Below are 25,624 nucleotides of genomic sequence, written 5' to 3'. Positions count from 1 at the left end.
TGATCCATCCCCTAACCCCCGGGAGGACTGGTGGGCAGCGGCGGGAGCGGTGTCGCGGACCGGAGCAGCAGCAGCGTGGATTCAGGTAAGTATATTTTTATATATTTTTTTAAAAACCTGTCTGCACTACTGGGGGCACAACGGGGGAGGGGGGTGGCTACTACTGGGGGGACCTCTACTGGGGGTGGGTGCACAATGGGGGAGGGGGGTGGCTACTACTGGGGGACCTCTACTTGGGGTGGGGGCACAACAGGGGAGAGGTGGCTACTACTGGGGGCACCATTATTGGGAGGACCTCTACTGGGGGGGGCTACTACTGGGGGCACGTAATCGGGAGGGGCAACCTCTACTGGGGGCTACTACTTGGAGGGGGGAACTACCACTGGGGGCATTATAAAAGGGGCCTACTACTAGAGGCACTGCACTGGGGGGACCACTACTGGGGGCAATAATAGGAAGGGCCACTACAGGGGGCACTGGATAGGGGGGATCACTACTGGGTGCCTGCATAAGGGGGACCACTACTGGGAAAACTGCATTGGGGGGACTACTGCTGGGGGCACTATATAAAGGGCACTGCCTAGGGGGAGACTACTACTGGGGGCACTATATAAAGGGCACTGTATAAGGGGATACCGCTACTGGGCGCACTGCATTGTGGGGACTGCTACTGGGGGCACTGCATAAGGGGGAACACTACATGGGACACTGCATTTGGGGGGGCACTACTGGGGGTACTGAGTAAGGGGAACTAATTGGGGGCTGTATAAGGGGGACCACTACTGGGGATACTGTATAAGGGGCACTACTACGGGCCTGCATAAGAGGGACCACAACTGCATACTGGGGGTATTGTATAAGGGATACTACTGGGGTTAAGGTGCATATGGATAGGAATGTTCAGTGTGAAAATAAAGGGGTGTGTCATGTTGACACGCCCCATTTTTAAGTGACCGCGCCCATTTTTTGCCGCGCGCACATCGGGGGGGGGGCTCCCTTTTCAAATTTGCCCTGGGCTCCAAATACCCTAGTTACACCACTGCTTGGACTGTCCTTGAAAACTAGGGCAAGTTGGTAGCTATGCAATTATGGATAACGTGAAATTACTGTAGAAAGAGGTTGCAATCGTTAGGTAATAATCGCTGCTTTCAAAAGGTGTTTAATAGACATAAGGTTATACAGTATATTTTGTTTGGAAGTTAGGAAGGTCAGTGAGATTAATTTTGTTTTACATTAACTGGCTCTTGCTCATTTGAAAAATAAATGGGCTAATGCTGAGGTAGACGTAAATAAAATTAAGTAACTGTGCACCTTGGTAAAACCATGCTGCACTGCAGGTGGGGCAGATGTAAAATGTGCAGAGTGATTTATATTTGAGAGCGTTATGTCCAAACTGACATCTAAACTGCAGTGTAAAAATAGAGCTGCCATCGTTTGTGGGCTACATGCAAATACAGCCAGTATTTACCTCACATACAAGAATAATACATATATTTGCACCCCTTGCCCCAACCAAAACAGACCATAACAAACTACAGAATGTAGTTTTATACAATGGGTTAATGTCAATTTGGACATATGTCTGTTTTCATAAAATAAAATATGTACTTTTAGTACCAATAAAGTATGCTTACAGCCATTAGCCATAGGCAGATTTGGGCGCTTTTAACACTTACGAGTCCCTAAGACTGGAGATCTGGTTCTGGGTAGGGATAGGGTGGGCATGTGAAGGCAGTGTACAGTATTGTGTTATTGTGTCTCAAGTAGACCTTGATGCAGACGTAGATAATCCAGTCAGGAAACCTATGTCTTGCTGCTGTGGGAGAATGCAACTAAATACTACGATGATGATGATGACAATGATGATGATCAGCTCTAGCTAGCTGCTCTTAATGTGCTGATAGAAAACTGGTCTCTTTGCATTGCTTATTTATATTTCCATTTGGAGTGTGGCATAAAAGAAGATTACCATTTGATTTTTAAAGGAGAAAACAGCAGATGTTGTATCTCATTGAATATTTGTATTTTATATTTGTATTTAATTTCATTTATATGATACTGTATTTGCAATTTTAATTTATTGTTACAACTCTCAAGACCCTATACTCTGTATATTTGACACTTCAAAACTTTATTATATTGTGTACAAATAGGGTAATGCGAAACCTCAGCTGTCAAGCCACATCTCTGTGCTCTCTATATGCTATCATGGGACATAAGGATACAAACGTTTTACTCCTGACATACACCAGGTGTTAGGTTGACATTTATCATGTAGACGTGAGAATGTCAACATGATCAAAATGTCAACATGCAGCATGTCCCGGTGGTCACGTGACGTGCAGTTCAGCACAGACATCTGAGAAGTAGCGTTTTGTTAAGTATTCTGTCCCTACTCCTAACCCTCCACCTAGTACCTAACCGTAACCTCCTCCCTTGCGGCTGCTGGTCATATAACTACATCCCGAGCTGTATATGTGTCTAACTCTACAGGAACTGTACATGTGTCTAATTAACCACATTTAAAAAAAACAGGTAATTTGTACAGAATGAGCTCTAGGAGGTAAAATGCAAAGTGAGCAATGTTTTTGAAATACTTTTTTTATTTATGTGTTTTAAAACCTAATGTAACTATTATGCATACAAAAATATACTTTATATTTTCTGACTTATGGAAACAATAAAAAATAGCACAGTAGCATACACTTTTATACAAATATTTCTGTACTGTTTGTATATATGTATGTACAGTATATACTGTATGTATACTAACGGATGTGGTACAAAATGTCAACATTCAGAAATGTAACATGGACATTAAGTCGACATGTGAAATCTCAACCGTGACCCTAATCACAGCCTAACCCTAACACTAACACAAACTGTCGACAGTTGTGATTTGTGATTGTTTATAATTTGACATGTCGATGCTCAGACCATGTCACCATTCTGAGTGATGACATTTAGACTACATACTGTATCCTAAATGCCATTTTCAAACTAAGCAACATGTTCATTCTATAGTAAACCTTCTTAGAAAAGCTGTGTTCTAGCAGTATTTAAAAAAGTTTTATAGATTTTGTGTTCTGACAGGAAGCCAAAGCTATAGGTGACCAAATGTCTGCTGTCTACTGCAAATGTTCAGTTAGGCACATTATTATACTTTTTTTTGTCACTGGTGTCCAGCTGATCAATTTTATGTGACATTACTTTGCTATTCCATTTCATGATGAGAGACCTCAGGTTTTTCCTTATAGATAAGACCATTTATCATACACAACGAGATTTATCACTCATGAGTGATAAAAGTCATTGATAAATAAGGCCCAGAGTTGCTTGTTCTGTTATCAACTAGTTTTTCACTGTTTAAATTATGCATTAATACCACACAGAAAAAAAAATTGGGATGCTAAAGAATTTTCTTTGGAATTTTTTCAGCATTATCAGAGTTTTCATTGAAAAAGGATTTTTTTTCTTACTCACGCATTTGTTTTATTCTTACAGGTGAAAGAAGCTGGATCAGAGGTATAGTATGCCTCATATATATTCAAAGTGGTATTAAATAAGTAGATGTGGCTAATGGCATCATACATTGGATTTATTGTTACAGTGTGAGGAAACGCTGTGTTTAGCGAGGAATGGAGTTCCGGGTCCAAAGGGATTGAAGGGCTTTAAGGTATATATTTTCTCTTTCTACTAGAATATAAGATATAAAATATAAATGAACTCTTTATTGGCTTTGAGTCTTAAAATATTTATCCAACAACGATCCTCCTAACAATCCACATTGCTCTAGGAAAATAAACATATATAGTATATAAGGTAATAGAATGATTAGATATTGTGAACATTATTAAAGTGCATAATGGTAAAATGGTGAATATTGTACTGGATATTTATCCCTATATATTTATCCCTATATAATACACAAGAATATATGTACCATCATTTGAAGAGAAAACCTGCTACATTTGGAGTCCTGATACCATTACTTCAATATTCAATGAGAGATGTGTATTATAAGGAAACATTTTAAATTCTAATATAATAATATGCAAATGTTAATGATTATGAATATTAGAGATCACCTCAGAATTCTGTGACCCATATAAAACATTCAGACTACAGCCTTGATATACATGATCAAATAACTTATCAGTGACATCAAGTATGGTATTATATAGTCTATATATAATATGTTTTAATCCAGGGAATGAAAGGAAATATTGGACCACCCGGCAACACAGGACCACCAGGAGCTCAGGTAAACTCATATGGTTATATCCTTGGGAGAAAACAAGATTGTATACAGTATACACCCTATTGAGTGCCAGGTGTACAGGGAAAATTGCTTATTAGAGGTACCAGACAGACTCATAAGATCTTGAAATGCATGACTTTAGGCCTTATTCCTAAATGGGCTTTCACTGTACGTGTGCTGACCCTGCTCATGCTTACAAGAGCAGAAAGGGGGCCACAATCAGGTGATCTGCCAGTGCGAGAATCCCCCACTCCCATGCAGGTTTAAGGAGCAAGACAATGTAGTCAGGATCCCGAAGTTCAGAATATCGTCTCCAGAATCTCAATGATTATCAGAACACTGGCTCCAGAATACCGATGGTTAGAATCCCAACAGTGAGTATTAGAGCTAGGTTTAGGGTTAGGCAATAGGGAGAGGGTTAGGCTGCGGGATGGGATGGTTAGGGTTAGACTACGGGAGGGTTAGGCTGGGGTGGGATAGACTGCAGGAAGGGTTAGGGCAAGGGTTAAAATACTTAAACATGAGTCTGGATTTTGACTGTTGTCACTGTCGGGATTGTGTACCGAACCCAGGGCAATATATATTTAGTCTTAACTATAATTTTGTATTTTGTTTAACTATAAAAAGGCAATCTGAATTGATGAATAATCTGAATAAATTGCATGACTTTGATCCCACATAGCTTCAATAAATTGAAGTGTTTTAAATATTTTTTAAGTATTTTTTTTAAACATGTTTCAGGGTGAATTAGGAATAGAAGGTTCCATTGGATTTCCTGGTAAAAAGGTACCATATATTCGTTCTATAGTATTATACCTGTACATGATTATTATTATTATGGTTTTCTGTACTGTAGATTATTTTTAACTGTCTTTAAGAGAGGTTCAATTAATTGTGAGTTAGTCACAGATCATTTTAATATGGCTAAAGTTTTAAAAGCAATGAAATTATTACATTAGTCCTGTGATGTGCATTGCACATAGAATAAGCTTATCACCCCTCACTTTTACTTGCACAGTACAATGCAATCATACTTGTCTCCTCTCCTGGGATTATGTCCCAGATACATGTATCTTGGAGAGGTCCAAAAATTAGGCAAGTATGTTTTCATATCACCATCTTTCAACATGGCCAAATGTGCTACAGTATATGGTGAGAGTATATTATGAAAAGTGTGGCAAAGAATAGAATTGCTGCAACAAATTTCAATGCATACCTCCCAACTTTTAGGTCCCACGAAGAGGGACAGTTCGCACACTGCCGAAATGGGACGGGGCTTTGGAAAAGGGGGAGGAGCCTTGGGAAAATGGTGCGGAGCCACGCAGCTTCCTCCGTTTACGGCACTATGGGGGCATGCCCAGCACTCTCCGAGATGCTGGTCAGCCCCCAGGTTCTCCGTATACTGGTGAACACATGCCGTGCGCATGTGCACCCGCGGTTTGTGCTCTCTCCAACTTCCCCCCCACCCTGGGACACTGCGGCCCTCGGCTGGGACAGCGGGACAGTCCCAGAAAAACGTGACTGCCCCTCTGGATGCGGGACAGTTGGGAGGTATGCAATGTGCAGATACCATGTGTGCGACTATTCAGATAGCTAAACCAAGTCCATCTCTTAATCCACAGACAATGAGATTTCTGTAACTTTCCACCTTTTATTAATACAGACTGGAATAATTGACTATATAATATACCTGTGGTTCTGCAGAGAAGATCACTGTACATGTGGTAACAAATAAAATAACAGAGATAGAATAAAGAGTGCGATAAGAAGATATTAGTCTGCAGGGCCTGTCAGCGACTCATACACAGATTCATTGCCGTCACAAGGGGGATGCGGGGGGTGCGGACCGCACCGGCGGCACCAGTTGAGGGGTGACATCAAACTGCTGGCTCCCCCTCAGTGACGGGAGCCGGGTGCTTCATTACATGCAGCAATCGGCTCCTAGCTCAGCGAGGGAGCCGGCACTCAAACAGGCTGGTCCCCGGGGGGGCAGCCTGCACCTCCCGCACCCCCGGTGTAACAAAAAAAAGGGGTTCGGCCCGCAGGGCCACGACCCAACCCGCAAGGCCAGGCCCACCCAACTAACTTCGCATTGTGAATTTAGGAAATATCACAGGAATTTATCAAAAATCCCTTGCAGGGACAGGAGAGATAGGAGAGACTTGTTGCACTTGACCAACTCCTTCCAGGGACAGAGCTTGCGATAAAGCTCTGTCCCTGCAAGTCCTGCCCGAACACTACTCCCTATATTTTAAAAATAAAGTGAGACGGTGTCTGCGCATATGCTGCCGCTGGCTACCGCAACCCCCCTCACAACCGCAACCCCCCCACCGCGATCCTCCCTCAACCCCCTCCCCTGCTTAGCTTAAACTTACCTCTGCCATTTTTTCTCATTATATTTCTTAGAAAATCTGAGCAGATCACCTTTCCCATTACAATTATGGGAAATGTGATCTGGTTACTAAAATATGTGATAATTAGGGCTTGGAGTAGACTTTTACGAATTCTACTCCAATTGCCCATTAGTAAATTTATGTGAAACTAAAATAAGGTGAAAAGGGTATAAAATCACCCTTTTTCACTTTATTTTAGCAAAAATAATGTTAATGAATAGGCCCCAATCATTGACAAGACTATAATAATAGAAGTGCATGGTAAGTATTGTAGAATACGAGGGAGTGTTTTATATACATAATAAGATTTTCTTATCACTCACCAAAAAAAAACATGGGTTCTTGACTCAAATACCAGACCCTCCAACATGACCACTTCCACCAGGTACGAATTGCTCTGCTCCTGGACTTCCCTCTTAATTTATGATTGCAGCCACCCGTTGAACTGATTCATTGTTCAGAAGGGAGTTTCAGCACAGGTGACAGCGTCATGGCAATAATCAATTAAGTGTGAAGTCCGGAGCAGAGAATTTTGTACTTGGTGGAAGGGGTCACAGCTTATTCTTTTTTTAACAATAAATTACATGTATAGTCACAGAAATACAATTTAAATCTTAAAAAGCATAACATATGTACATACAGCTGCAACATCTATTTATGCTCAATAAAAAGAGACAATTATATTTCCTTACAAAAGTGAAAGGAAAGTATTGTCCCAATTTATATAACATAGAACAGGGGTTCTCAACCTTTTTTTGGCTGGTACCTTATTACTATGGGAGTTGGTCAAGTGCCACTATGCAGAAGGTATGCATTTATAAACATGCAAACATTTGTGACATTCATTTCACATAGCACATTGCCCCCGCCACATATAGTAGCTCTTACTAGCCCCACTCCCATAGCTCTCACTAGCCCCTGCATAGACTTCTCACTGCCCACTCCACAGAAATCTCATTACCCCCTCCACAGGCTCTACCACCAATTGAGAACCACTGACATAGGATGATACTATTGAGAAAGGTGCAATATGTGTTTGTAGAGATCGATGCCTACTGCACCCTAAGCTTTCTTCATTTTTGCTTCAGATCGATGACCTCTCAATTTGTCCTTGCGAGGAATAGTTCCGATAGTGAAGCCTACACACTCCAATAGCGAAGCATACACACTATATAATTGTTTCTTCCAATTCTCTGATTTATCTCTCCTATCGGTTTAAAGAAAATATTGTATCCCTTTACACATTGCATAGATTTACATAAGCACGCCCAGAGCTATCTGAAGACTTGTAGGTTTATCAGTCGTCAGCACACACACACACTGCAAAATACTTCCGATACCATGAAAAGAAATATTGGCCCCCATTTATCAATGATGGTAAACATCAGTGCAATTTTTTGTTTGGTATTACTGTGATACAAACTAAAAGTTTACTAGCTTTTTACCAATACTACTTACCCATCCGGTGAGGTCCAGCTAAGTCCTCCTCCTCTGCGAGGTCCTCCACTGGGCTGCTGCCTAACACTGCCAGCGACGGGGCTCCTGTGTTATGCGCATATGCGATGGTCCATCTGTGCATGTGCATGTGCATGACACGGGGACCTGGTAGTGCCTGGAAGGCTGTGCTGAAACTGGATAGGCACCTCCGGGTCTCCATTGCCGGCAATGGGGACCGCATCGCTCTCGTCATCTAAAAGATGGCGAGAGCGATGCTTGACAAACAGCGGTAATCTTAGATTACCACTTTTTTTTTAAATCCAGAAAGTGTGGCATAACCCCTTCAGCGTTATGCTTCGATGATAAATGGGGCCCATTGCATCTTACAGACATCCTAGAAGATGTGATCATTCGATGAGAGCAATATATCTGAGCTAAAAGGAGATTGTACGTGCATACATATAATACAGGATGTAGTTATGAGAACGGCGGCCACGATGCCGCTGGTCTAAATATCAACTGGGGGAAGCCCGACAAGGGCCTTAAGATAGGCGTCGAAGTACCGACGCTTATCTTAATACCGACGCCGGACTCCAGTAGGACGGCTGCCCGAACGATGTAAGTCCGGGCGCCCTTTGCGATAGCCACAGGGGGGAGGGTTAGGTTTAGATAGCATAGCGGGGTTAGTGTTAGGGGGAGGAGGTTAGGGTTAGGCACCACTGGTGTGGGTTAGGGTTAGACACTAAGGGGGGAGGGTTAGGTTTATGCACAAAGGGGGTAGACTTAGGTTTAGGCACTAACAGGGAGGGTTAGGGTGCGGGGTGGGGAGGGTTAGGTTAGGCTACAAGAAGGGAGGGTTAGAGTTAGGGGGAGCAGGATACTTAAACGACCCCTGTTGGAATACCAGCCATCAGGATGCCGCTGTTGATATTTTGACAGTAGGCATCCCAACAGCCAGCATTACATACCAATTCCATATTATACAATCCTCTGACAGATCCTCAATTATTCCAACGGCCTGATAGATAAATTGTACAGTGTGTAGCTAGTTTAGGTTTCAAGGGAGTTTGGAAGGGCGAGTGATAAATTGGTTTTATGCCAGTGGCATTTAGTCAGCTGAGGAGCCAACATTCCAAAACTATCCTAGTAATGTAAAATATTACATTCCAATTCAGAGGGACATATTGGCATAACAAAGGAGAGTTGAACAACACCAGAATCATAGAGGAAGTAGAAGAAATACTGGATGTGGATCAAAAGATCTACAGTAAAAAGGTAGACAATGTCTAGATAGACACCAGATGTTAGACAGTCAATAGGTTGACAAGGGCTAGAGGTCGACATGTGAGAAGGTCAATGGGGTTAAAAGGTCGACATGAAAATGGTCGACACATAATTTTTTTTCTAACCCTAATCTTCTCCCTATCCCTAACCCTCCTTCCTGGTGCCTAACCATAACCGCCGGGGTAGGTGCCTGACCCTAACCGCCCCTTCTAGTGCCTAACTCTAACCCACCAGTAAATGCCTAACCCTAACTCTTCCTCCTGGTGCCTAACCATAACCGTCGGGGTAAGTGCCTAACTCTAAACCTAACCCCCCCAAAAAATTAAATCATTTCTCGACCATTTTTGTGTTGACCATTTTCATGTATACCTTTTGACTCTGTTGACCATTTGTACCCGTCGACCTTCATACATATCGACATGTAGTGTGTCGACCTTTTGTCCCTGTCGACCTATTGACTGTCTAACATCTGGTGTCTATCTAGACATTGTCTACCTTTTTACTGTAGATCTTTAGACTGGATCCCAACATACGGAGAATCAGAAATACCCAGAAGAACAACAAGGAAAGTGAAAGTGACAGTAATGAAACAGAAAATTATTACACGTGGTATCTGGCACCTACAGTAATGCTTAATTGAATACACACCATGGGGTGGACAGAGAGCAGATATGTTAGTCCGAGCAGTAAAGGGAGAATGACAGCTTCGAAATGGAGAGGAAGTAGGGAAAACAAATAAGTAGTTATTACCTTTGCCTTTTCCATGATATAACATTCAAAAGGGGTTCATTCATCATGTTAATTATTGGGGAATGGACGGCCCTTGATAATTAAGTATCCCACTCGCTGTGAGTAGCAACAGTGGATACATATTCACCGGGACAAATCAGCATTGCTCCAGTGTAGAGACAGCTGATCTGAAAATTAGCTGTCTCCGCAGTCTCTTTCACAACTACATCCGGAGCAGTGAAAGTTAATACTGCCAAGCAGGGCCGTAACTAGGGTGGTGCGACCTTGCACAGGGCACCGCAGGGCAGGTGGCGCTGATTGGGCCTGTCTATTTTCCTGTTTATTGTGATTCTTACTTGTAACTTCCTCTTCTTTTATCCCCTGTGTCTCCTGGCCTCCCCTATATCTTTCCTGGCCCTTCCCCATGAGACCATGGCCCTTTTTCAGGTGCATTATCTTATGTCCCTATTTGAAAAATGTGTGTGCTGGGGGGGGCGCCAATGCTCATTCTGGCACAGGGAACCAAAAAGTCTAGTTACGGCTCTGCTGCCTAGTCTGATTCAGCAGTGCTAGTACGCTTTTGTGAACAGGGCTTTACGCAGGTGCACAAAGCCCCGGAGTCTTGCGTAAGGAGCTGGAGAGGGGCAGAGGGATCCTAAAGGAACTCTCTTCGCAATCCGGGACTCCTTTCCATAGTGAAGTAGCAGAGGTGTGGGAACAAATGCCATCTGAAGATGGCGAATGCTCCCGCAGTCAAGTTCTCAAAATATTATATTATATCATATTTTTGGAGCTTGATGAATTTAGGTCCCAATACTAGTGTATGCAGACAGCAGGATCCTTAATTTTTTCAAAAGTAGATGAAAATTTTATTTTTCACCTGCTTTTGTAGAAATTAAGTGATGATGAATACGCTGTGGGATTTGGAGCTTACCAAGTGATCACACCCTCTATCTATACGTTTCAATAGAACCAAGTGTGGTATCAATACACATTTAGGGGGAAATTTGCTAAGCAGCAGGATGCAATTTGTAGGATATGTATAAGGATGTAAGTATAATGGTGTGAAAACCCCTAAATCCTAAAATAGCATGTAGTTTAGGCCAGAATGTGGATATGAAATAATTGATTTTTGTTTGCGTGTGTGGAGTGCCTTGTGTTGTGTACTGCCCCTGGCTTAAAAGGATCACTAGAAGGTTTGCCTGAGCCAGAATCTCTACAGAAGTGCATCCTTAGGATGCTTTAGATGTGCACACCTGTGTCCTTACAGCCCCCGAAGCATCCTGAGAGTGCTCTGGGCATTGCTGTAATTCTTGCTATTTGTAGCCCTTTGCGTAACATCATACGGAGGGGGCGTGACCTTCACCAGCGCCGCAAGCCAGGGTCGTATTTCTAATTTTGTATACTTACTTCTCCGAAGTCCCACGGAGAAGCGCTAAACAAAACGCCTGGAAAATGGCCGCCGCTGCCATTTTCCCAGTGTTTTGCACATGCACAGTAGGAAATTATCGGGAAAATGGCGTGAAAGCGCAGTAGACTTTCGGCACACTCTAGTGCCCAGAGTCTACTGCTGCTGTCAGTTCGCTGAGGGGAGAGAGGAGGGGGCCCCCGGACGGAGAGTGAACACGGGCCTCCCACCTCTCTTAGTACGCCCCTACCGTGAGCCATAGTTACAGGTCTGCCTGTGCCTGTAAGGTAATTATGAGCTCTTGTACCTATAAGTTAGTGCCCCAATGCTGACTAGCACTGGATCCCTCCTGACACCCCTGCTCGTTTTCTATGGCAGTAAAAATTTCCAAATATAATACAACCTATTGTGGCATTCGAAGTCCAGCTTTTATTGACAGTCCATGAGTGTTATTGCATGATATTGCTTGTAGAACTATGCATACCTGTAGTGCCACAATATTATGCACTATAATGAACAAAGAAATATATCCTCGAAATTATTATAGAGATATGCCCTATGTAACAAATAAAGAAATGGTGCCCAGGTAAATTAATAAAAGATGAAAAAAGGTATTCTGCTGCACCAGTTCAGTTACTAGTGTGTGGGGAAGATGTACTAAACCTTGTAGAGAGATATAGTGCCAACCAATCATCTCCTAACTGTCATTTTTCAAACACAGCCTGTAACATGACAATTAGAAGCTGATTGGTTGGTACTTTATCTCTCTCGACATCTCCCATGCGATGATTTACTTTGTGGAAAATTAACTCAGATGCAGTGATTGTATTAAAGTAAGTCAGCAAGGTCTCCAAACTGTCAATACGGTTTCAGACCTTACTCCTTTGGTACATGTGATTTCATGTGCGGTTTTATCATTAGCAAATTGTGCAGTTTACAAGCCACACATCAAATCACATGAAAGTCTGGTGGTTGCTCAAAATACACAGTAGTCAATTTCTCCATAATCACTGAATCAGTTCAGTGAATTAAATAGTCTATGTTCTAATAATTTCGGTCCTGCCACGATTATTATGTACTTAACTCGACAGGGATATTTTCATTTTTAATAAAATATCCCGGCTATGTACTACGGGGAACTCGCAGGGACAGCGCTTGTGGTAACCGCTGTTACCGCAACTTATAACCCCAGCATTTAACAAATGTCTTTCACAAAAGTGAGAGACTTCTCCAGGGAAGCTGACACTGCGCATGCTAGCTTCCGGAACTGGCCAGGGGCTGCGGGGGAGAGATCAAAAGAACTCTATCCTGCACCTGGAGCCCACATAGGCTTACAGTAGGGGTCAGATCGTAGTCCCCATTGATAATAATGAGGACTACGATCTGCAGTGCTTATCAGGACTTTGCTGGAGATTTCTGTGAAATCTCCTGCATTGTTCTATTAGTACATAGCAACAATACATAAAATTATGCAGAAAAACTATCGTTTCTGCATAATTTTATGTAAAAATCAGCTTGATACATATGCCCCTTAATCACTGAAGTGTTTTTAATGTTCAAAGCACTCAGTAATTCATTCAAATTGGAATACATTATACGGAGAGAGAAATTGTGGCACTAATTGTTTGACTGTGAAATATAAAAGCATTGGGCATTCTGTATTCAACTGAAATATTCATATTATCAAAATTAGGTATGTGTGCCTCTAGGGGGTTGTGGATTAAAATAACTACACTAAATAGATAGACAGCCAAAAGATCTACACCAATTGGTAGACAGGTAATAGGTCGACAGGAACAAAAAGGTCGACATGGATGAAGATCGACAGTTACAAAGTGTTCACATGGTCAAAAGGTCGACATTGGGATGGTCGACACAAACATGGTTCCACTTTTTTTGTCTTCTAACTGTAATCTTTACCCTAACCCTCCCTTTGGTGCCTAACCCCATCCCTCCCCTTAGTGCCTAACCCCAACCCTCCCTCCTGGTGCCTACTCTGACCATTGGGGTAAGTGCCTAAACCTAAACTGTTGTACCTGTCAACCTATTGCCTGCCTACCTAAACACTGTCAACCTTTTTATTGTAGATCTATTGATTGGAATCCCCTGTAGAGATAGAAGTAAGCCCGAAGGATGACATGTAAACATGAGGGACATTAAACCACAAGTGTTTTGAGTGTTGCCAGCTTAATAATGTGTTGGATATTGCCCCTTTAAGTTTAGATGGTCTTATGCAGACAATGAATGTTTCATGGGGAGTGGTCTAAGAGTATATAATGGTGTGATGTATGTGAATCTGCCTCTTTGTTACAGTTTTTTTCCCACCCTCCCTCCCTCTTTTTGTTTTTTTCGTTTGTTGAATGTATGATGGTTGGTTTGGTGGTTGCGGAAAAGAACGACGCTTGGAGTTACTTTATGTTAATAATTAGGCTTAGTGGGTGCGCTCTCATTAAAGTGGAGTAAGGCGACAGCCAATTGTCCTAGACAGGAAATGGCTATACCACCTGGACCGGTGGTTTGAAGGTAAAAGAGAGTTGATCACCAATGCTTGGCTTGTGTGTGTCTTTGTTTGAGCTGTTTGGTTTGTGCGGAAAGAACAACACTTGAAGTTACTATATGTTAATAATTAGGCTTAGTGGGTGCGCTCTCATTAAAGTGGAGTAAGGCGACAGACAATTGTCCTGGGCGGGAAATGGCTATACCACCTGGACCGGTGGTTTGAAGGTAAAAAGAGAGTTGATCACCAATGCTTAGCTTGTGTGTGTCTTTGTTTGAGCTGTTTGTTTGTGCGGAAAAGAACGACACTTGGAGTTAGTTTATGTTAATAGTTAGGCTTAGTAGGTGCGCTCTCATTAAAGTAGAGTAAGCAATTGTCCTGGATGGGAAATGGCTATACCACCTGGACGGGTGGTTGGAGGTAAAGGAGAGTTGATCACCAATGCTTGGCTTGTGTGTGTGTTTGTTTGTTTGAGCTGTTTGGTTGTTATTGTCCTGTGCGTTCTTTTTGTGCCATCACCATTATTAGTATTAACTTATAGTCTAAAATTTAATGACTTGTCAAAAATAAATTTGACAAAATATTTCAGTGCCACCACTGTTGTCTGTGTCTTTATTCTTAGAAGTTAAGTTACATTGTATTTAAGAAGGGTGTTAAATGGTAACATGATAATACATGTTAGTGAGTTTAAAGCACCTGCATGCTTCTAGAGTATAATTCTGAGATTTTGAAAACAGCCATTGTTTTACATTTTTAATAATATGCATTATTATTTCATTGCTTTTTTTTTCAATCTATAGGGTTACCCTGGACAGAAAGGAGAACAAGTAAGTTATATTTACTCATTCTAAGAACTTCAGGTATGTGTATGCTTTTAATAATATGTTAACAGCTAACTACTGTATGTATTTTATAGGGAGATTATGGAGAACCTGGTGTGAAGGTACTGTAATATTGTAGTTCTTTTGTTAACATTAAATGCCTACTGTATATTAATTTTGATTGCATTTCTTCCAAAAAGGGGGAACCTGGAAAATCAGGAATCATTGGGGCTCCAGGGGAAAAGGTACAGTGAAATGCTAAAATTAACTATTCACATTGACTAAAATCTATAGGGGTCTAGTTATCAATCAATACAAACCCCTTTGTCTGTCATTTCTGCCAGAAAAGGTTTCATCCCTACTTCTCTTTATTTAGGAAGGGGGAAACCGCAGAGAAATTATGCACTAATACACTGGCCTTTAGCTGCTATTATGCCATATCGGGGTGGCGTCATGTCTACAAAGCAATTCAGCATCTGAAGTCAGCTGCCGAGTATTCTGCACATGTGCAGACCTTTGACTCACACTTGCACAGTACAAATTAAGAGGAAAGCATATAGATCTGTGGATTCTGCTGCTCTTTACTGGCCATTTGTCCCTTTTGGCTTGCTTATGCATGGGACTATTGGCAGAAGCTAAAGACAGGGTTGCCATTAGAGGTGTACAGCTGGTACTAATGTACCGGGTCCGGGTTCAAATGGTTTGTTTGGAATTATGAGCAGTGGTACCTGTACGTGCTTGTATGGGATATAGGTCAGGTTGCAACAGTATATGGGCTGTGTGTATGTCCAGTGGAATGCAGGCGGGAGAATTATGCAGAAGGGCTCTGAGGAAAGGGAGTCTGCGTGGTATAGATAGGGGGATTATAGTCCGGTCAGACATATGTAGTATAGGTGGGATAGGTGTTTATGAGGGGTGGTGGTGTGGTGGGGTGTGACATCCAACGAGGTTTCAGACTCGATGTCACGTGTCAGACCCGACGGGATCGTGGGGTCGGAATTATCTGCGGCCGCTGCACCAATCTGTTGCACCGCCATACGGACCAGGAGCCCAGGAAGCTGCTGCATCGAGTGTGCCCGCCTGCACGGTACTCCACGGGATCACGGAGGTTTCACACCCCACAGCAGCCCCACGGGACAAGTGAGAGACCTGCTTTCCACTGCGGACCACCTTAGACCTACCGGTAGGTAAGCATATTCCATCACCAGTGTGGGACGCTGACAACTGGATGGGCTCCTGACATTGACATTGCAACAATTCCGGTTCCTAAGTCTGTAGACCAAAGGTCCAGCATGGGAACGTGCAGTAGTAAGGACCGCACACAAGGAGCCCCCTGAAAGGGTCTACCCACTTCCCAGCCGAGGATTGTACAGAGACAGTTTGTGCTAAAGAACTGAGATATTGCATACTTTTTTAATCTGCTCGGATTGACTTCCCACATCATCAATACCTACCTAGGGGAGCAGTGTATCTGAACCCGCAGACAAAATATCACGAACGGCAACATCACACCACAGACCACTCTACACCACACTACATACCACAATATAGATACTTCCGTAACCCCCCCTCTATCCCCCTCACCCTTCCCCCTCCCATCCTCCCCAGGTATGCCTTTGGGCCCCCTCACCTAGTGTGCCTCTGCCCCATCCCCCCAATATGTTCCTTTGACCTCCTCCCCTTCTCAGTGGCTGCATTCAAAAGTAGCACGGATGAATGGAAGCAAGACCATGTTCATTGCCACATAGTACTGTACTAAAAATGACAAGTAAGCACAATTTTTCTTTAGTAAATCATTTGGACTTTATAAACCACTTAACTGACATGATCGTATGGGATACAAACACAGGCAGTTGTACTTCAGCTGACAATGTACGGCCACACCACACGCTGTGTTTTTGAAGAGGACACTTCTTCTACACATGTGCAGAACGGATCTTCTCTGACTCCGAGGACTCTCTTGTGGGGTTGTAGTTGTAGATACCTACAGCCGGCATCCCGGCTGATGAAATCCCGGCGCCGGAATGCTACTACTCGGCCAGAAAACCGGCGCCGGAGCACCCTATAACGCCGGAATCCCGACAGCCGGGATGCCAATCATAAGTATAGCGGGGCTTGCTGGGATTTAGCCACGGGGGGAGGGGGGTAGGTTTAGGCGTCATGGGGGGGGGGGGGTTAGAGTTAGGCTAGAGGGGAGGTTAGGGTTAGGTACCTTTTGGGTTAGGCACTAAGGGGGGAGGGTTAGGTTTAGGCACCAAGGGGGGAGGGTTAGGTTTAGGCACTAACGGGGAGGGTTAGATTTAGGATACAGAAAAGGATGGTTAGGGTTAGGGGGAGAAAGAGGGACGGTTAGCATACTTACCAGACCCTTATCAGAATCCTGAGCATCGGGATGCCGATGTTGGTATATTGACAGCATGCATCCCGAGTGCCGGGATTTCATACTGATTCCCTCCTGCGGACCCGGCAATTTCTGAGCGGCTTTGCCGGAAAAATCGTCAGTTAAGTGGTGAAAGGGTTGTCCCTGCTATGAGGTGTATGTCAGTACTATGGAGGGCATTATAGTATGTGCCAGCACTCCATGATACATATCTGCCTCCACTGGGTGGGAGGTCGGGGACCCTGCTTGTTTCATCTGTCCTGGGCCCCACAATTTCTAATGGCAGCCCTGCCTATAGGTGTTGATAGGTGTCAGCAGTGTAAGATGGAGGTCAGTTCAAACGGCAGATAGCTTAACCAGGCTTGTTGGTTTATTGACTGGCAGATAACAAGATGCAGGTTAACACAGGGTTAATGCAGACAGACACCTATAACAGCAAGACAGATCCAGCCAGGAGCTTCAGGGTTAATGCAGATGGTGCCCATAAATAGAGTAGCACAAACCTGTATATATGCATGCATTAATGGTATCGGTCCTTAAATAGTAATTGTTGGAGACACAGTGGGGTTGTAGTACCACTAGTATAGAGCACAGTCTCGGGCACATTCAGGGTCATGTCCTCTCACCATAGAGGACAGACTAAGCAGTGCAATAGGGATGGTGGTCAGAGGTCGCGGCAGGGATGTGACTTCAGCTGGACCCACAATGTCAGGAAGCAGAGAGCTCCCTTTCCAACAGGAATGGCCCATATTGATGAAAAAATGGTTGAGGGACTATGCAGTCAACATTATGCTGACTACACAAGGTAATACTATTTTGAGGGGGTAACATTAACAAATTGTGTCAGTAAAACATTTTGTATCTCTGTGGTATGTAGTGAAACAGGTTGTACTGTAATGTGTCGCAGCAAAATAAAGAAACAGAATAAATAGACCTCTCAATGTAGTACTATATTAGCCAAAATAATGAAGGTAGGCAAGGAACAGCACAGGATGAGAGAAGGTTAAGATGTTTTCATTTCATGTATTCATTTGGTGCATGACTGTGACTGACAATATTTGTGTGCTTATTTGATACCTTCATAAAATGTTTGAAATTGTACATTAACAATTCACTAGAACAGCTACAAATCTCTCTTCCAAAAAATGTACCAACCACAAAGGGCACATTATTACTAAGCACTATTTAAAAAAATGAAAATAATCCCTGAATGTACATACTGTATATGTAATACCCCCTCTGGAGCATTTTGCATAAGTCATGCCCTCCGGCACTAGGCCCCATGGGAAACAGGGGCGCAGCCTATCTTTGTGTTATATCCACAGGATAGATAGAGAGAAGGAAGGGTTCTGACCAGAGGTAGCAAGTACTGCATGGAGGCAGTGTGTGAGAGGCTGTGTGCAGAGAGGACATAGGCCCTCATTCAGAGCCGTACGCTCTGAGCAGAGCGCACGCTCTGAATGAGGGCCGGGCTCCATTTTCATGGAGCGTCCTCCTGGACGCTCGTATAGCTGTGGGTCAAAACCCACAGGCTATACGAGCGTGCATTGTGATGGCCGCGATGGTCGTGACCATCGCGACCATCAAAATTGTGAGCCGGAGCCTGCGGTTGAGGTTTTCAACCGCAAGCTCCGGAGTGATTTTGGCTCTATCAGAGCCAAAATCACTCCCACTGACATAACTAGTGATGTCAGTGGGCCGGCTTTTGACGGGAGGCGTTCCCGTGGGAACGCCCCCGTCAGGGAGGCACGCCCTCGGCACGCCCACCAAAGGGGGCGTGCTGTCAATCAACATTGACAGCACGCCCCCTTTGATCGGACACAACGAGCGAAGAACTTTCCTTCGCTCGTCGCGTCTGGCGCATGCGCACGACGGAGCTCCCTCCGTCGTGCGCATGCTCAGTCCATAACATTGACCCACTTGCGAGCGGACAGCCGCTCGCGAGTGGGTCTGAATCAGGCCCATAGACAGCGTGTGCTACAGTCCAAGGGATATTAACCCCATTGAAGAGGGGTAAGTAAAGTGGCTGCCAGCCAGAGCAGCTGCATTTTTGAAAACTGTCCCTGCTGAGGAGGGATAATGCACCTGTGCTCTGAAGTTTAGTGAGCCTGCATGTGTGAGAAGCAGGAGAGGGGAGACTTACAGATGTGTCCTCCTACACCTGTCCTCAATATGCCACACTGCACAACATGCCTGGCGTGAGTTAGCCGCCAAGTTCCATGCAATCCCAGGAGACTGTGCTCATTAATTTGATATGTGACACTTGTAAATCTGTGTGCGACTGAGTCTGTAAACAGAACTTTGGATTGTAGCACTTCGTATGCTGAATGAGTGTCGCATATCATATGAATCAGCACAGTCTCCTAGTGTGTTACATTTTCGTCAAAAAAGATGCCCGGCACTAGCAGAATCTCACAGGACTTGGCGTGCCGAGAGGTCCTTGTTTGGCGCAACTGCAGCAAAGAATTGCAAGGACACATCTATATCTGTACCTGCAGATGGAGAGTAGGGGAGGCTGACAAAGAAATCCTGCCGGCATCCCAATTGCCGGGATCCCGTACACAACCCCCAAAATTATCTGGTTTGTGATATGTTACTAATCTTAAAAGGTGCACCCACCAATCAGCTCCTGTCATTTTATGTTTACAGCCTGTAAAGTGACAGTTAGGAGCTGATTGGTTGGAGAACTAGTTAAGATTAGTAACGAGTGATAACATGTATCTCACTCATTATAAAATGGGTTCCTAAGTTTATACAAGTCTGTAATGTGTTGAAATGTGATTACAACTACAGTTAAGACTTGTGCTGGAATGGAAAGTATAAGTCATCTTTTGCAACCATTAAGCTTAAAATATACAGCATTTACAATCTGCTGCAAGTAGGGTGCTGTGAAGTAGAACTTGTAACCATTACGCTTATTGTGCTGGAGGATATGGAGGAGTGTGAATAAAGTTTCTTGTTCTCTCACTATGGAGCCTATTCATCATTACTAAAATATTGATGGAGGTAATTAGGTTTAAAACTCACATAAAGTTCTACATAATTACAGGAGGAATTCATCATTCCTCCTCTCCATAACTATCTATTCCGAAAAGCTGTCATTTTTGCAATAACAGCTCTTCGGAAAATAGATACTTTTCCCTCTCTACTCTAACTTACCGCATCTGTAATCAGTGCTGCACATGCGCTGTTACATTCACAAAAGCAGCGCATGCACAGCACTGCCTACAGCTACGGTGATTCTGTGTACCCCCCTAGTGCCTAACTCTAACCCTCCCCCTAACCCCAATACTTACTGTCGGGTTGTCAGGCTGACATTGTCAGCGGTTGGGATGCTGGCGCCGGGATTCTGACTAGAGTCGGAATTCTGTCATTGGCATTCTGACTGCCGGGATCATAACTACATCCCGGTTATGTATATGTATGGGTTTGACTATATGCATGTACACCCCCACATTGCACATGATCATAATTGATTTGCACACCATTTAAAGGTGAATGCATATCTGCTTTTGGAAAACATGCACACAAGAAAAACATACTTGTGTCAGTATGTAGAGTCAGACACAACTTGCAATACGACCACTGAAAAGTAATATAAGTTGTGAATATTTGCTCCTGACAGAAGCATGGGAGGCAAGCGTTAGATGTAAGGATCAGTGCCCAATGTAGAAGTAGCATTACCTTGGTTGTATAGCCACATCTAGACGTTTAAGTGCCCTAATCACTACAAAGCATCGATTCCTAATACATACCTTACACAAGTGTCCCAGTTTTGAAAGGACAAACCCGCCTTCCTGGGTTGGATTTTGAAATGTATGTGCATTTCACCAATGCTCTCTTATACAGCAGTGAATGGGTGCTGAGCGCACCAGCCACTGGTTACTTATTATGGCAGTGAATTGGTGGTTAGGGTCCATCTGGTGTGCACTCCACTGTGACACAGACATGACCTAATCGTGGCATGGTCTCCTCCCCTATACCAATTCACTGAGCTTCCATGTTGTGGCATATGCATTGCTAACACAATTGACCTCCCCATCAAACATTTGAACCTTTATGTTGTTTTCTAAAGACTCTGGGCCTGATTCAGACCTGCTCGCAAGCGCTATGTGCTCACAAGCGGGTCGATGGTGGCCCAGTGCGCATGCGCACGACGGAGCCGACTCCGTCGTGCGCATGCGCGAGACCCGGATAGCGACGGGCAAACCGTTGCTCCGGGTCTTGTACCAAAGGGGGCGTGCTGTCGATGTTCAGTGACAGCATGCCTCCTTTGCTGGGCGGGCCGGGGGCGTGGCTGCCCAGATGGAGGCGTTCCCATGGGAACGCCTACCGTCTGGGGCCGACCTCACTGACATCACAAGTGATCTCTCTTAGAGCCGAAAGCACTCTTGGGCTTGCGGCAACGAGACCCTACCACAAGGGTCTCGTCGCGGCAACGAGACCCTACCACAAGGGTCTTGACCATCGCGACCATCATCCTGGCCGCTCGCTATAGCTGTGGGTGGTCACTCACAGCTATGCGAGCGGCCAGGAGGCCGCTCTGTCAGAGCGTCCGGCTCTGAATCAGGCCCTCTGCTCATTTGGCCCTAATGTATGAGGCAGAACTGCATTTATATCTACTAAGAAACAATTTAATATCTATGAGCATATAGAGAATATGTGCACTGTTTTTTATTTTCAGCTGCATACCACAAGAGATTTAGGTAATTGTTTCATTAATTTAAGGATTTCCAACACCTCCAAAGAATATAGTTTCCGAAGACCATTTTGTGCAGTTAAAAAGGCCTGCTGACAATTCCAAAATCTGAAATGTCTTCTTATATGCGTAATCTTCACACCTTCCCAATAAATAAAAAATCTTGTCCAACAAAATCCTGCACTTCTCCATCTTCCGTCTAGTTCATGTACTTCTGTATCTTCCACCTAGTTCATGCCAGTGGAATAGTCAGCCGGGGTGCTGGAGGAGGAACTGCTCCCCCACTTAAAAATCAATGCATAATTGGCACCTCTGCCAGTCCCAGCAGTGTGGGATAGTCACTAACACTTTTTTTTATTTTTTACTGGTTTAAGAGATGAGGAGGCTTATGTGCAGCCTCTGTGGGGGGATACAGCGCTGCCAGAGAGGAGGGGGCCCGCACGGACCCTGCACACGGGCCCTCTCTCCCTTAAACCGACCTTTGGAGGTAACTTTACAAAACAAACATTCAGATGAGGTATGGGGGCACAATTCAAAAACAGACATGGGGGTCTGTATACTATAGGACATACAGATTATGAGGGAACATGAAAAATGTTTTTTTCTTAGGGGGTTACAATACAGGATATACAGAAAAAGGGAGCACAATCTAGATTGGTGGGGAAGTATTGGACATACAGATGGGGGGTGGCACAGAACTGGACATACAGATGGGGTGCATGTAGGAGGGTCTGGTGGGTCTTATAAGGTACATGTGAGAAACACCTGGAACTGTGGAGCCTATTTTTCCATGTTCGCTCCCCCTCATGTCAAAGGTTGACCATAGAAACGCTGACAACGGCACGCCAGTTTGCCTCCCTCGCCGGTCTCACCACGGACTCGCACATTTTTGCTCACAGCCCAGTGGGGCTGCGAACAGAAATGTGCAAGTCCGTAGGTGCCGTATGTGCTGCATACAGCCGCACTTACTCACAGGTACAAGGTACTCGCACCTAGTTAGTTCGAGCCCAAAGTCTGCATTTCAAATTAACCCCTAAAAGTCAGCTACATGGACATAGTTTTGAGCTGTGAGGTGAGCAATGTTGTGAGTTTAGCACCCCACATTCTAGTATCACATCAACTTCCAAGTCAATCTGTTTAGTCAGGTGCATAAATATTGGGACATTGACAGAATTTTCATATTTTGGCCTCTATTCACCACCACAATGGCTTTGAAAGGAAACAAACAAGATGTGCTTTAACTGCAGACTTTCAGATTTAATTTGAGGGTAATTACAACCAAATCAGGTGAACGGTGTAGGAATTACAATGGTTTCTATATGTGCCTCCCACTTTTTAAGGGGCCAAAAGTAATGGGACAAACTAAACAATCCTAAATCTAACTTTCACTTTTTAATACTTTGTTGCAAATCCTTTGCAGGCAATTACAGCCTGAAGTCTGGAAGGCATAGACATCACCAGATGCTAGGTTTCATTCCTGGTGATTCTCTGCCAGGCCTCTACTGCAAATGTCTTCAGTTCCTGCTTGTTCTTGGGGCATTTTCCCTTCAGTTTTGTCTTCATCAAGCGAAATGCATGCTCAATCGGATTCAGGTCAGGGGATTGACTTGGCCATTGCATAACATTCCACTTTTTAGCCTTAAAAAACTCTTTGGTTGCTTTTGCAGTATGCTTCGGGTCATTGTCCATCTGCACTGTGAAGCGCCATCCAATGAGTTCTGAAGCATTTGACTGAATATGAGCATATAATATTGCCCGAAACACTTCAGAATTCATTCTGCTGCTTTTGTCAGCAGTCACAGCCATACATGCCCACGCCATGATACTACCACCACCATGCTTCACTGATGAGGTGGCATGTTTTGGATCATGAGCAGTTCCTTTCCTTCTCCATACTCTTATCTTCCCATCACTCTGGTACAAGTTGATCTTTGTCTCATCTGTCCATAGGATGTTGTTCCAGAACTGTAATGGCTTTTTTAGATGTTGTTTGGCAAACTCTAATCTGGTCTTTCTGTTTTTGTGGCTCACCAATGGTTTACATCTTGTGATGAACCCTCTATATTCACTCTTGTGAAGTCTTCTCTTGATTGTTGACTTTGACACACATATACACCTACCTCCTGGAGAGTGTTCTTGATATGGCCAACTGTTGTGTAGGGGTTTTTCTTCACCAGGGAAATAATTCTTCTGTCATCCACCACAGTTGTTTTCCGTGGTCTTCCGGGTCTTTTGGTGTTGCTAAGCTCTCCGGTGCATTCTTTCTTTTTAAGAATATTCCAAACAGTTGATTTGGCCACACCTAATGTTTTTGCTATCTTTCTGATGGGTTTGTTTTGATTTTTCAACCTAATGATCGCTTGCTTAACTGATAGTGACAGCTCTTTGGATCTCATATTGAGAGTCAACAGCAACTGATTCCAAATGCAAATGTCACACCTAGAATCAACTCCAGATCTTTTATCTGCTTAATTGATAATGAAATAACGAGAGAATAGCCCACACCTGTCCATGAAATAGCTTTTGAGTTGATAGTCCCATTACTTTTGGCCCCTTAAAAAGTGGGAGGCACATATAAAAACCGTTGTAATTCCTACACCGTTCACCTGATTTGGATGTAATTACCCTCAAATTAAATCTGAAAGTCTGAAGTTAAAGCACATCTTGTTTGTTTCATTTCAAAACCATTGTGGTGGTGAATAGAGGCCAAAATATGAAAATTCGGTCAATGTCCCAATATTTATGCACCTGACTGTATATCCTGTGCAGTGTTACAAGTATTGTTATGTCTTTCAGACAGGAGAAATGGATATATGAATATATCTTCGTTATTTTCTTTATGCATATACTAGCAAAATTAATACTGTTTTTAACCAATGTAAAAATTGTATTTATAGAATTCAAATAACTATATAAAGAACTGCTTTAATGTCAGTATTTGATATGGAATGCACTATATAAATGGCTGCCTAGCTGAGCTTCAGGAGTGGATGAGTGCCAGTTGGCTGCGACTGAACCCTGATAAAACAGGGGTTCTTATGATAGGTCACAGGACAGGGCTACAGCATAGCCAACCAACAGGACTTACGCTTGGGGGTTCAGAATTACAAAACACTAAACATGTGCGAAATCTTGGTGTTGTCCTGGATAGTGGCTTGACACTTAAACATCAGGTATCAGCCACAATCAAATCCTCATTCTTTCATCTGAGGAACATAGCCAGAATCAAGCACTTAATTCCCTCAAAAGATCTGCCTAAAGTTATACATGCATTTATATCATCACGCCTAGACTACTGCAACGCCCTCTACCTCGGTCTCCCAGCAAAAGAATTACACCGCTTGCAGATGGTACAAAACGCAGCTGCCAGGCTATTAACCAACCAGCCCGTTTCAGCCACATAACACCCATTCTCTACTCCCTTCACTGGCTGCCTGTCAGATGGCAAATTGCTTTGAAGATTGGATTAATAACTTACAAAGCCCTTCATGACCATGGCCCAGGGTACCTGAAGCAGCTTCTGATTCCTCACTGTCCCATTCGATTACGGCGATCCGTTGACGAAGGACTATTAACAGTACCTAGAATCGCACGGAATTCATCTGGGGGGTCGAGCTTTCAGTTTTGTGACTACAACTTTTTGGAACTCACTTCCCCGCACAGGTCGAGAGGCCTCCACTCTAGAATCCTTCAAAAATAGACTCAACACTCACCT

At 43.7% G+C, this 25,624-nt stretch overlaps 1 protein-coding gene across 3 annotated transcripts in view; it reads left to right on the top strand.

The window, feature by feature from the left end:
* LOC148511392 (collagen alpha-2(VI) chain-like) overlaps nt 1-25,624 on the top strand; it is a 313,628-nt gene that overhangs the window by 91,574 nt on the left and 196,430 nt on the right. For all 3 annotated transcript variants that reach the window (XM_088442276.1, XM_088442278.1, XM_088442277.1), the window contains 7 exons: nt 3,505-3,525; nt 3,611-3,676; nt 4,211-4,264; nt 5,003-5,047; nt 14,810-14,836; nt 14,926-14,952; nt 15,031-15,075. In XM_088442276.1, coding sequence (XP_088298402.1) covers nt 3,505-3,525; nt 3,611-3,676; nt 4,211-4,264; nt 5,003-5,047; nt 14,810-14,836; nt 14,926-14,952; nt 15,031-15,075 — 285 coding nt within the window. The remainder of the gene's footprint in view (nt 1-3,504; nt 3,526-3,610; nt 3,677-4,210; nt 4,265-5,002; nt 5,048-14,809; nt 14,837-14,925; nt 14,953-15,030; nt 15,076-25,624) is intronic.

The sequence above is a fragment of the Taudactylus pleione genome, unplaced genomic scaffold (genome assembly GCF_031769625.1).
Source record: "Taudactylus pleione unplaced genomic scaffold, aTauple2 ptg000309l, whole genome shotgun sequence".
Taxonomy (NCBI): domain Eukaryota; kingdom Metazoa; phylum Chordata; class Amphibia; order Anura; family Myobatrachidae; genus Taudactylus; species Taudactylus pleione.
The sequence above is the reverse complement of the archived record's forward strand: the minus strand, read 5'-3'. Positions and strand labels throughout refer to the sequence as shown.